The sequence below is a fragment of the Parasteatoda tepidariorum genome, chromosome 1, assembly GCF_982258835.1.
Source record: "Parasteatoda tepidariorum strain Cologne lab strain chromosome 1, Ptep-v5.0, whole genome shotgun sequence".
Lineage (NCBI taxonomy): Eukaryota > Metazoa > Arthropoda > Arachnida > Araneae > Theridiidae > Parasteatoda > Parasteatoda tepidariorum.
The window spans coordinates 26874708-26889270 of NC_141755.1; the positions used below are offsets into that span (position 1 = coordinate 26874708).

The following is a 14563-nucleotide window of genomic DNA, read 5'->3' on the forward strand; positions in this document are numbered from 1 at the left end:
ACTTTTAAATTACACTTTTGTTTCAAACAATTTTTTTGTTACTTTCTTTCTTTAGTTATTATTAGCTCAAAATTATACAATATAATTAATTGATCTATTTATTTTTCAATCTTCAACTCGCAATGTTATTAATAAATTAAGAAAAAACAACGATGCATCTTGCATAAGATATTTTTATCTATCAATTTATTAATAAAATTTTAAACCGAAATGGAGCTAAAAACTTTTTAAAATAAATAATAATAAATATTGATTAAATATAAACCGTTTCAAACATTGCTTTTTTGTTGCTTCAAGTTTAATTTCTTTTTCTTCATTTCAAACACATTTTTTTTTCATTGAATAAAAAGATTTTAAACATTTTTTTGATTTAAAATTGTGTTTATGGAATGATACATGTCTTCACGCAATCCAGGTATGCGAAGGTTAGTTATTCCAGAACGCAACAAGAGATCGAGAGCAGTATATAAAGGTTGCGGAGATGATAGCAATCCATTATCTCACGCAGTATTCAGTTTCATTTCTTTCTCTTCGAATCCACTTCTCTTCGAAATGAAGGTAAATTATATTTCAATTCCTTTTTGTATCATTTTATTATACCTATATATTTTCACATCATAAACCTGTTTACGGTTGTTCATCCTTTTGAATTTTTACACCGAGATTTTTTGGGCTTAATGTTTTTAGATTTTTTTTTCTTTTGACGGTAAAGATCAATTTTAGTTTCGAATTTTTTTAACTGTTTAACTAAAAATTCATACTGTTATGCTCGACGCGAAATAGTATCGATAATTTTTCAAGATAATTCAGTAACATATTAAAATTCATTTCATTTTTTGTACTTTTATATTTTTGGATAGTCTCATTTTTGTTTTGATACTGTCTGAAAATCATAAATAATTTTCTCTGATAAAAGTTTTTGATTACATTTGCAATTAAAAAGTAAAAATGAAGTGACAGCATATACATTTAATTGAAAAGTGGATAAATTGCTTTACTTTAATGCATGTGATCCTCAATATTTGTTAATCATTTTTAGAAGAAAAAGAAAAGAAAGCGAAAGATTTAAAAATGAATGCTTTAAAGAAATATTATTTAATATACTACACTATCTATAATTCCTTTTCGCTTTCAATTCATCAGATAACAAACAACGTAGAAATGCTTGTAAGCGCTTTTCAAACAAAATGTTAATATGAATAATTCATTGTTCCAAAATGTAAAAGCTTTGTTCGCTAACCATATACATTACAAAAATTGTTACAATAGTTTTAGTATTAGTAAATGCTAGAAATATTTCCGGGAAAACTCATTTCTTTCATCGGATGCTTTTTCTCTCTTCTTTGCTTTTAACGAAAGGCAAAAGAATGGAGTCAGTAGTAGAAATGATAATTCACTAAATAATAAATTTCTATGTTTTTCCAAAAAGTATAATTAAACCGTTACAGTTGACATTACTGAGAAAATCCGGGTTATTACAGATTTTAAAAAGAGAAAAATATAATGACGCCGTAAAAATATCCATTTAAGTTGCATTTAGTATATTTTTAGCAACATTTTTATATCAGGAAACAGTGTAAAACGTGACAACCTTTCTAAAAGGATTACTAGTTTATAAATATTAATATAAACTTTAAAAAAAAACACTATCCACTTTGACTGTACTAACTTAAATACTACACATTAAAATTTCCCCCTTGATTAAGAATAAGAAAGAATTTTGTACGAAAGACTAAGACGAATTTTAAAGCAGAAATAACAAATAATTTAGAATAATGTAACGAATAATGTAACAAATAATTCAGAAATTTTTACTTTTTTTTCTATTTAATTTTTTAAACGAATACTATTACAGGGACACTCAAAAAATATTTTTAAGCACTATGTGCATTAACAAAATGCAAAATAGTTTTCAAAGACTTCACATGATCATGATAAAATAACTAGATTTTGACAAAGAACTCTATTCTTGATTATATTAGCCATTAAAAAATGATCAAGAGATTTTTCAGTTCGATTTCAGAGGGTGGAATATGAAGCTGGATATTGAGAATATTTTGCAAAATGCAGCAGAGTTGCACATGAGAGTGCAAGAATCTCACCGAACCCAGCTCACTAGACACGCATGCTGTCACGCAAGTATTTCCCCAGACCTGTAAAATGATTGGCGTTTTCATAAGCTATGGACTAACGGTACTCTGAAATTGATTGTGGATGAATGAATTCTGAAAACGTTGAGTAGAAAAATATGAAAAACACGTTTTTACACAATATGTGGCGAAAATCGACATTCCCTTTCATAAATCTCATTTTCGAAAAGAGAAAATTAAGCACTTTTTATAAAAGCCCAATAAAAAAAGCACCTTTAAGGGCTTTTAAAAAACGAAAATAAGCACCTTTAAGCACTTTTTAAAAAAGCTACGCACCATGCATTATACAATTAAACAGAATATTTTTAAGTAAGAAACCCAAGTACAACATGTACCAAGAACCATTGAATGTCATTTTGGCCCCTCAGATAACCCTCATTTTGCTCGTTTATTGATTTAGAATATCCATGTAATTGAAACATATTTTTTCAATTTTTATTAACATATATTACCTAATCAATATTTAGTAACATATATTTATAAAACATTGTTTTTATTTTAGCGTGCACAAGATAAAGCAAATCATATTAATCATGAACGTTGCACCAAATAATATTTTTTTGGAATATTTTAACACCTTATGAGTGCAAAGTCCATCAAAATAGATTTGTGCGAATTGGATCTGTTACACAGATGAAGGACCAGTTCTAAGTGATTCACAAAAACTGGTCCAAGTACAACAAGCATACACTTTTTTCCTTTTGCTAGGTCTGACAAAAATACATTATTTTTTCAACAAAAATTATATTTTATCTTAAAGAGAGTGAGATTTTGTCTGTATTAGTTTCTCTTTTTTTTTCTTTTTTTTTTTTTTTGAATAAAAGAAATGAGGGATTTTATTTTCAAATCAAAGTGATTAACGTCACAAACGCTACGTCTAAGCCTACTTTTGAGCACTCAAAACATGTCGACTTTTTTTCGTTTTTAAAATTCATGAAGTGAATAACGCGTTTACATTATCAAATATTAAAGGTGTTGCTCATAGTATTCCTCCACAATTATGTTTCATTCACATTCGTCGGCAATCACATCAGACTACCAACAACTTTATTTATGCAATTCAAATCAAGCAATAAGTTGTTACAATAAACTGGAAGTGGGAAGAATTCTCTTTTGATTTAATTAATTTTTGAAATATTTTTTGTATTCTGGTACTCACTTGATAACTTCAAACAAGAAAATAAACATATATTACTTACTACTATCGAGATAACTAACGCCACTTTATAATTTAAATGATCTGCCAAATACTTTAGTCATAAATTAATTGTTGTATAACTCGGAACTACAGTTACACTTTATGTTTAAATGTATATAAAATTTCTAAAATATGTCGATTGAAGACTAATATAACAACACATGGTATTTTAAATAATCCCTCAATATGTGATAACTAAAGCCATCAGTAGAAATTCAGCATTTGGCTTATGTTAGTTCGTGATGGGGGTAACAAAAGTCTAAAATAAATGTATATATACTGTTTAAAACATTTATTTAGTTTAACATAAAATTTTAAAAACATTTTATTTACATTTTTAGTGCCTTAGACATTTAATTTATACTAAAAAGTTCAAGATCTTATGAAAAGTCTAATTAAAAAATTCTAATGAAAACGTATAGCGTCATTTATTGATTGTGGAATGCTATACGGTAAACACATTGCAATATTCACATTTATAATTTTTAAACCGTTTTTTACCCCATACTTAAAAAAAATATGAAATTTAAATTATAAGGAATAAAACGTATAAATTTATGATAAAATTGTCTTAGTAGCTGAAGGTTTAAAAAGAAAACACATTTAAAAACAAGCGAACAATCAAATTCAAAACAGTGTTGATAAAATTAACGCTCAAAATTTTCCCAGCAAAATGGCTTTATAGGCTTAAGTTACCTCGAATGACGCAACCCAACTCACTTAACTATTAAACACGAACCACAAACAATCTGGCTAGATTTAAACGATAATTTAATGTGTTTCCAATTTCAATTTGTGTGGATTTCTAGAATTAATTCCCTTAAAGAGAAACGCAAGGGCATAACTGGGATTTGGGGCTTTATACCTTGGTTATTATGTCTGAAAATAATAGTTGCACTATTCTATCAATATAAATAGCACTTATATTATGCGAAGTTAAGAGAAAGTCAAATAAACTGACTTGTCAATGATATACTTAACTTAAGGCATGCACTCGTAAATAATTTAAATCAATAATTTTCAAATTTATTTGTTAGCATTTTTTCCGTTGAAAAATTTAATAGTCTAAAAAGAATGATAATTACTAAAATTAAAAATTTTGCCATTTCTATAGCTGCTATATTTTCCTCATTACTTGTAGGTCCTTTTTGCCTGTCTGCTAATACTTGGTCTGTCAAAATTTGGCTATTCAGAAACTGAAACCGTCTACAATAAATATAAATTTGCCTTCAATACTGGAGATACTGGAGCACACTCTAGAAGTGAAGTGTCCAATGCTCCAGGACATGTTACCGGGAAATACCAGTACAAGGATCCAAGTGGGATTCTGCGTACAATCAGATACAGATCTGCCCCTGAAACTGGCTTCCAGGCTTTCGGAGATATTATTCCACAGTTTTTATCGAAATATGAATTGAAACCTTCATTGAGAAAACAAGATTTAGGTAACTCAAATGAAAACATCATGGAATTCGTTAAAAATGAACCCCAAGTTTCAACAACTGCTTACGAAGAATCTCAGTCTGATGCAGAAAGTACTCTGAAACCTCAGTCAGTTCCCGTTTTTACTGTGCAAGAGAGTCTATCTGTTCCAGTTTATACAGTACAAGAAAATGAATCAGTTCCAGTTTACACAGTTCAAGAAAACGAATCCGCTCCAGTTTACACAGTTCAGGAAAGTGAATCAGTTCCAGTTTATACAGTTCAAGAAAATGAATCAGTTCCAGTTTATAATTTTCAAGAAAATGATTCTGTTCCAGTTTATTCTTCGGACGAAATCCATTTGATTCCATTATCTAATATCCAAGAAGCTCAATCAGATCTTATTTACAATGTCGAAAGTCCAACAACAGGAAATGGGAACATTTCAGAAAATGGCACTTCAGAGGAGAAGAATGAAACAGAAAGCACTGATTCACTTCACTTGTTGCTTGAAGACAGATCAAACGGAGGTGTAAAAGAGGTAACATCTTTGGTCAGAAGTCTCAATGAAGCAGGTATTAAAATCCTACACCCACCAATATATCCGTTCGGATTTTACAGAATTCCGATTACCTTGCCACTATTATCTTTTCCTCATACCCTACCTTTTGTTACAAATGGATTTCACTACGTTTTGTAAGTTACAAAATATTTTTTTAATTGTACTAAAATCTGAATTGTAAATAAAAGACTATTTATATTTTTAATTAAGCAATGAATTGCTTTTTTTTTTCATTGAAAACTAAGTATCAGGTTTAAAGATCTCAGAAAAAATTTAAAAAACTCCGTTTTATAGTAAAATAATTTGAAATATCGTTACACATTTCATCTGCAAGCAATGGCACTTGGTTATTACTTGAAATTCGCACATTAAGAAGACTTCTTTCAACAAATCTTATTTGCAACCAGAAAGTCGTGAAAAATATATCTTAATAATAAAAATATGTCAAAAAGTGCTAATATGAATTTATGAGTATACGGTACCTCTGTGCTTATTGTAATTATGATATTACGTACTCAAAAATTAATAATAAATGTAGACAAAAGTGTGAAAGTTAAAAATACAAAATTAGTAGTTTTTCTTCAAATACACCAGGGGTTTTCTGCGTCTGATCGCACCACTCGCCAACCCCTGTAATTACGTCACATTCATGATTGTTTTTGTGTTTTTTTTCCTAAAAAGTAGTCAATATTTTCCAAAACTCAGTATATTTTTGTTAACAAAATATACAACTATTGTAGTTTTAAATAAGAGCATTTTGCCATTTTGTTAATTGTAAAGAAATGAACGATTACCTGGACTTGAAAAATAACCATCTGTGCTTGAAAAAAAAAATTTAAGGAATACAGATAGAACGAATCAATAAGAAGAAATAAATGATATGTAATTTTTCTCGTTAATGAGACTTATAACATTCAAATAAGGAATGATGTTTGTCTCTCCTGTGTTAAGTTTTTTTTATTTTCAAAAATTTCAATATAAATATTAAAGTCTCGCTTTTTTCACATAAAAGAGAGATAATAATAGGTCTAAATATAGATAAATAGATTTTTCTACATCAATTGATAAAAAGTCAATAAAATAAGGAGATTGGGAAAAAATTCAAGAAAACAAAACACTTAAAATTCCAGTAACTTTCAAATAAATTAGAATAGAAATAGAAAAATAATAATAAATAAATAAAAATTCGCGTTAAGTTAACATATAAAAAGGGCTCTTTCACCATGTTGAAACTCAACTCCTAAATTGCGTTTCAGAGGGCAGTGGATTGACTCACATGGTATTTTTTACTACAGGTTTAACAATTAATAATTCTAGAAATAATTATCAAATCTTAATTTTGTTTCATTCCGTCATACTCCCTGCGTATTTTTCTACAACTTAACGTGATTTCAGGTTTGTAAGTCTTTATTGTTTTTGCTCGGGAAAACAAAATGTAATGTAAAGAGGAAAAAAGTTATAAAAAGCACTTAAAATTTCAATAAGTCATCAATAACTCCTAAATTGGAATTTAAAAGGAAATCGAGTTGAGTTCTTTGACAATATGGCTCCTTCAGCACGTCGAATTTCAACTCTGTAGTTGCATTTCTGCGGTCTATATTGCGAAACGCATGGCATTTTTAATACAAGTTTAACAATTAATAATTCTCCAACTTATTAACAAATGCTGTTTTTTTTAATTATTATAACGTACTTCCTTTTACGTTTTCATACACCTTCGCAATTTTAAGTTTCTAATAGCATTTGCACAGTGAAACAAAATGTAACATTAAGTATAGTTTGTCTACGGTAAGAACACCTCCCGCCACAAAGTCTGAGGCTGTCTGTTGCTATGGAAACAAGAATAGCGAATTTCAGGGAGAGTAGCGTCTCTTCTTTCTAGGGCTAACACAATAGACGGAAGAAAAAGATTCCCTTTTTTACACCGACCCCACCCCTTTACTTGAAATAGTTATACATCGTTGATAGTCACCGCCACGGGTCCAGACGAATGGCTAGAGGAATTCTTACTTTAGACAAACTATAGAACACCCAAAACAGTAGCGTAGGCAATGCTTACAATTTTTTTAACATAAAGAGACATTTTGTCTAATTGTTTAGGGTAGTCAAAATGTATTAAAAACTCATAGGGCAGCCATATGCTCGTTTTTTTTTCTTTTCTAAAGTTTTATTTTATTTTCTTTAAAAAAATTATAATAAATAAATAAAAAAAACTTGTACCTATTTTGAAATTGAATCTGACTAGTTCCGGTAATCAATTACTCAATAAAGCAACTAACACTTACTATACTCGAAACAGTATTTTTCAAAATGGTGAAAGGTTCACTTTTATCCCTAAAAGAATACAGGGCAAACAATTTAGCTTAACATAAGGGGAATACTCCTCAGTACTCATTTAAATATGGATAAATAGCAAAATTTAACGTTTAAAATCTTTGACAAGGTTTAACTGTTATACGACTCGACTTCGAAGAACTGACACTAGTTGGAAGTCGAATCGAACGAATATTTAGTTGGCTAGGATTAAAGTAAGAAGAAGTTCAGTGATTTTTTGAGAGCGCACATTTTTGCTTTTCAACTTAAGTTTGAAATAAAACAACGTATATCAAGATAATTTATAGGATAATAATTATTATAGGCTAACAATTATACATCGGAAATGGTTTAAAAGATGTGTAACGTTTGAACAAGATGGCCGCAATTGGGAAAAATACAAAGAAATATAAAAAAAAATATCGAAAAGGCAAAACATTTCTAGTTAATTTCTATCAATCAAAATATATTTGTAAATTAAACGAAACTGCATTTGTAAATTATTTATATGTGTGTGTAATATATTATATTCGTAAAATGTGTTGTATTTGTAAGGGAACTTAATTCCTAAAATTAATGTGAAATAAAAACCTTTGAAATTTCAAATAGTTTCATGAAATATTTGCCAACATGTAGTTTCTTATCTTAAGGCACTACAAAATATGAATTTTTTTCCACAAAATATGAAAGATATTTGATTATTCTTTAATTAGGTCGTAATAGTTATTAAAATTTTTTCAAATAAATACATAATAAAAAAAAATTTAAGTATTAAAAAACACTAATCTATAAAACTAAAGCTTCAATTGAAAGCAAAATCTTCTATTCAAAATTAACGTACAATCGTATTGGCGAAAAAAAATTCTAAATCAAACTGAGATTTTCAGTTGACGTAAAATTAACTTCATTCATTTTAAATTAAAGAAGAAGAAAAAAGTATTTTCTAATAACTACTTATATTCAGCCCGCTTTGAAAGTTCCTTCACTTCTTATTCTATTCCAAATTCAACATCTTATTGCACTAATTACTTTTAATTGCGCCAAAAAAATTCTTTTTTTTTTCAATGGAAAGCGATTGTGAGAAAATTTAATTCGCAATTATGGAAGAAACTTTTTCTAAAAAAATAAAAAACAGTACCTTTGATTACCTGCATTAGAGTACTCGAGTTCCGTATTCTTTTCTCCTCCATTTATTTCCTAATTCTTCTGCTATTTTTAAAAGTTGAAATAACTTGACATCCGTCTTTCAGTTGGAAAATAAAATAGGAAAAGCTCCAGATTATTATAAGCGCTTTGAAATATATGACAGCTTCCTTGTTAAAAACAAAACAAGAAATTCTATTTTTTAAAGCAATTAAAATCTAACTTTCATAGTTATATACATATATGTATATAAATAACAGCTATTCCGGGTTGAATCAACTCTCTCTGTCTCTAATGATAAATAAAGTTACATTAATAGCACATTAAAAATCAGAATTTTTTATGCTAATAATAACCATAGTTCAATCACCGGATAATGCCTTTAAATTTGGCAGTTTAACTGTCAAATTTAAGGGCGTTATCCAGTTCATTTGTTGTTATGAAAAAGAATCCACAATAGCTGCTTATCAATTTTTTTCTTTCTCCTTTTACCATTATTGAAATATCATATTAACAAAATAATGCCATACCATACAGTGAGAAACCGTGAAACGTCAGTTCGGAGGATGACGTCTGTATGCTACATAAGTTAAGGAACACATTAAATTTTTCTATAAAATCTAAAATAATGCATATTTCTTTCTAATAATTTGACTGAAGGTGTAAGATATTGATAAAAAAATTTTTTAAAAAAGCACAGTAAACAAAAATAATACCTAAAAAAAAAATTCACATTTTTACAAATTTTAACTGCTGCAAAAGTTCAGGCACAAACAATATTCCTTCATAGAAAAATAAAACACAAAATTTTAATCACTGATTTGATAACCCCTTTTTTTTATTTACTTCGTTCGGTTCTAGTCGATTCAGTATTGCTCCCCTATACCAGTGTTTCCCAAAGTGTGGTAAGCGTACCTCAGTGGGAACGGGAACAGTTCAGCGTGGGTATGCGTTCTTGTGCAAAATATCTTGCAAAAAAACGAAAATTTCAAAATAGGTTATTTAAAAACAAAGCTAGCCATGAAAATTTATGACTACGTATTTTTCTATTGGCTATTTCTTTCAGAGTTAACAGTTAATAATTAGTAGCGTCAACAGCCAGTTGTGACTTTTAATTTTTGTCCATTTTTTATAGTAAAAAATACATTTATTTTTCTATTAGTGGTACACAGCGTTAGGAAAAATTTAGAAAGGGTACACAAAAGTCATAAGTTTGGGAAACATTGCCCAATACGACAAATAATATAATACTCTGAACATTTTCTATGGGTTTCTCTGCATATACGTCGCTTTGATTTCTGAAATAGACATTTTCAAATTTTAACTTTTTAAATTCAGAAATATGTTTCATGCGTGCATTGCAAATGAAATTTAAAAGTAACCTCAAGGATTCATAATGACAGCTGAAAATACAACGAGCTTCTAACTTGATGTGATTTGTTAGCACTTTTATTAAACATTATGTTCATACTTTTTTCATTATTTTGTACTAATTAAGGTTAAAATAAGTAAAAAATATTATAAATAGTACATTAATAATTTATGGTTATGAAATACAGCATGAAACATCGGTGTCTTTCTTCTGCGTTAAAAATAAAATCTTCCAAACAAGGCTCACTTCCAAACAATGATTTTTTAAATTTGCACTTATTTGCCGTTATTCAGATTTAAGAAAAACAGTCATTCATCATTTAAATTTGTTTAATTTATAAATTCAATCATTGATAAGTTTTTAAATCTGAATGGGAAAAAAATTCAAACTATTTTTCTGATATTTTTAGTAACTACTAGCCAGTTTTTTATAATTTAAAGATACCAAAATATATTTTTGCTTGTAATTGAGCGTCAAAAAATATATATGTATATAAAAGGGAGATCAATGTCCCATCTGTGACAAAGTGATAAAATCTGATTTTATCTACTTTAGTGTATGAACTTTTGGACAAGAAAAATTGAGATTTTATTTATTTATTTTTTTTTTAATGTTATTTTTCAGCAGCTTTTTTTCTTCATTGATTCTTTGCCCCTTACACTTGCAATAAAATAACTTTAGTAGCACACTGTAGGCCTTGGCCCTCTATGGGCTGTCGCGCCACTGAGTTTAGTTTTAGTTTAGTAGCACACTGTATAGTAATTCTGTCACCAAGTTACTAATTAATGCTAATAAGGTTAGAATACTAATTGAATAAAATATTCACTCTTTCATTTAAAGTTTTCAAGGGTAAAAATATTATTTTATAAAAAATTTTAACAAGTTAAGTTTAACTAGAAAAAGTTTAAGATATCAGGGTGAGGGGATAATAATCTGCAGCTATATATATATATATATATATATATATATATATATATACTGAGTGGCCAAATTATTATGACCACCCCTTCAGTACGTTGTTGGGCCACTTTTTGAGCGTATTACTGCCTTAATTCGTCTGGGAATGGATTCTATGAGATGTTGGTAGGTGGTAGAAGGTATGCCAGACCATGCTCGCTGAACTGCACTTGCCAATTCCTGCAAATTTGATGGTACTAGATCCATCTGTCTGAGCGCCCGTTCAATTTCATCCCACAAATTCTCAATTGGATTGACATCTCGGGATTGTGCTGGCCAACGAAGCAAGTTAAATTCTCCGTCATGCTCTTCGAACCATCTGAGGACAATGCCAGCTTTATGACAAGGAGCGTTGTCCTGCTGGAAGTATCCATCCCCGCCAGAGTACACCATTGACATAAACGAATGTACTTGTTCTGCGATGATACTTAAATACCCTTGGGCATTAAAGCGTTGTGGTACAGGAATTAAAGGACCCATACAATGCCAAGAGAACATTCTCCATACCATAACGCTGCCACCACCAGCTTGAAGTGTCGTGGCAATGCAGTTGGAATCCATGCTTTCGTTCTGTTTTCTCCATATTCTCATCCTGCCATCTGCGCGATGCATTTGAAATTGTGATTCATCGGACCACATGACTCTCTTCCAGTCATCTACTATCTAATGTTTGTGCTCCTTTGCAAATTGGAGACGTCTGCGCTTATTTAAAGCAGACAGTAGAGGCTTACGAACAGGTCTTCTGCTTCCATACCCTATATGGCGCAATGTGCGTCGAACAGTCCGTTCAGAGACGTTCACAGTTGCTCCTTGATTAAGATAACTTGCAATTTGTCGCACTGTTGCTCTCCTGTCGCGCTGTACAACCCTGGCCAGCCTTCTCTCTGATCGAGCATTCAGTACCCTGTGACGACCACAAGTCTGACGTTGAGACCCGGTTTTTTGCTTGATTGTCCATTCTTTGTACACATTAACAACTGCTGCTCTAGAACACATCACAAGTGCAGCCGTTTTGCTGATACTCGTTCCGACACATCTCGCACCCACAATCATTCCACGTTGAAATTCAGTTAAATCACTTTTCTTTCCCATATCTGAGCAAGCAACACAGTATAACTGATTATTCACTTGTCCAGCATTCCCGTGTTACAGTTACCTTGCCCTCTAGCGGCAGCGCTGTGACGCAATAACTCATTTGCATAAAACTCTGAGGTGGTCATAATAATTTGGCCACTCAGTGTATGTATATATATATATATATATATATATATATATATATATATATATATATATAACGTCATTGCTGAGTGGAAGGATAAAAGCAGGTCTTAGGCGCAGGGAAAGAGGGTGCAAATTTTATTTATTATTTCAATTGATACATCAAGAATAAAAAAAAAAAATTTAATTACAATCATAATCTATTATTTTAGTTAATTTATATGAGTGCTTTTTCATTAATCAATAAAAATTAAAGAAATAAAAGTTTTATGAGTTAAACTTAAAGAAACGTAGCTGAAACGTATCACAAAGGATACGAAGGTGAAGAAAGTTAACTAGTCCAAGAAGACATCAAAGATGAAAGTTGATAAATAAAAGAAATTAGTTTCTTCCTTATGGTGTATCATATTTCTCTTTGAAGGAGGCGGGGTGCATTGACGAAACAATCAAAAGCACCATGGGGAGAGGCATATTCTAAAAGTCACTTGTAAAGGAAAGGAATGGGATTCCAAATCGAAAACTTTTTTATGTCTATCAGCAATCCGTAGCAATTTTTCATTTTAATCCAAGGGGGGTGCAGCTCAGCACTTTAATAGTATTCATAGCCTTAACGTAGACATGACATGCATGAGTTGCAGAAGAATTTGACTGATAAATTTCCAACTGTCCATTTGAATGAGATATTCCATATTTTTGATGCACCCTCTTCCGAAGTTGATTGATTTAATTTCAAATGACCAGTATAATGAGATATTACACATCTTTGATGTACCCCCTACCCTACGGCTTTATCCTGCCGGCTTATAACGTCATTGCCGAGTGGAAAGATAAAATCAGGTCTTAGGAAGGGGAAAGAGGGTACAAAATTTATTTATTAATTGGGTGAGAACAGCTATAAAAGTGGACACGAAATCGTTGTGCTCCTCAATAAAAGTTAGGGAAAATCTTGCTAAGTAAATCCGCAAAATGTTTAATTTTAGGGAATAAGGGAAAAATTAGTAATTGTTATTGGTCTGTTAAAAAGGAACCAGGAAAAAAGTCTTTCCCACGAATTAGTTACAGGAATAATAGCCAGAATAATAATTAATGCATACTTGAACTAAAAATAGATCAAAAGACAGGATGTGAATTTTAAAGAGTGTGAAAGAGAGTTTCGATTTAAATAATAAATTAAGAAAAGGATTTACATAAAAGGAATAACATAAAGAGCTTACATCCACTCGGCAACGACGTTATATATATATATATATATATATATATATATATATATATATATATATATATATATATATATATATATATATATATATATATATATATATATATATATATATATATATATATATACCGAAGATCCAATACATTATGACCACCCTGCTAATAACATGTAGGACCACCTTTAGACCTCAAAACTGCCAGCATCCGCCGTGGCATTGATTCCACAAGGTACTGACAGGTAGTCTGAGGTATGTGGTACCAAGCGCTCACCAACTGGTCCTGCAATTCCCTCACATTGCGAGGGGGTAGCGTGGCAGCACGAATTTGGTTTTCCAAGTAGGACCACAAATGCTCTATTGGATTAAGGTCAGGTGAATTTGGGGGCCTAGACATGACTTGAAAGTCACTGGAATGCTCCTCGACGATTCGACCCTTATGACATGGTGCATTATCCTCTTGGTTAAACACCATCCACCGCAGGAAAAACTGTTGCCATGAACGGGTGAACCTGTCTGCGACTATGTTCAAGTAGCTTATAGACGTCAGGGATTGTTCTATGAGGATTATGGGTCCTAATGTGCCCCATGAAAACATTGTTCCTGGGCAAAGAAACCATGAAAACCTGGGCGAGCCCATTGTCATAGATGGAGGGTGGTCATAATGTAATGGCTCTTCGGTGTATATATATATATATAGTCTATTTAATCGTAATAAAAAAATTCTGCACTTCCCAATAAGTCTTAACACATATCCGTTGCATAACTGACGAAGATTCGTCTTCTCACAGTCAATCAACAATTTGCATGTTGCAATAAATTATTATTCAAAATTCTAGATATTATAAAAAATTCTTGTGTTCATAGAAATACAAACTTAGGAAAACGATCTTTCCCACCAAAGACTCAATAAAAAAGTCCGATTAGAATATCTTGAAAATTTAAAAAGTGTCTAGCAATTTTCTAAGTAGTTTTTGTACTTTTTAAAAGAAAGCTATAAATGATAAGGGGTTT

The 14563-nt window shown here is 30.5% G+C and overlaps 1 protein-coding gene across 1 annotated transcript; it reads left to right on the top strand.

The window, feature by feature from the left end:
• Positions 1–396: 396 nt before the first annotated feature.
• LOC139425464 (uncharacterized) lies at positions 397–5470 on the top strand. The gene is made up of 2 exons (XM_071180388.2): positions 397–558; positions 4490–5470. The coding sequence occupies exons 1-2, from the start codon at positions 397–399 to the stop codon at positions 5468–5470; spliced, it is 1143 nt and encodes a 380-aa protein (XP_071036489.2).
• The last annotated feature ends 9093 nt before the right edge of the window (positions 5471–14563 follow it).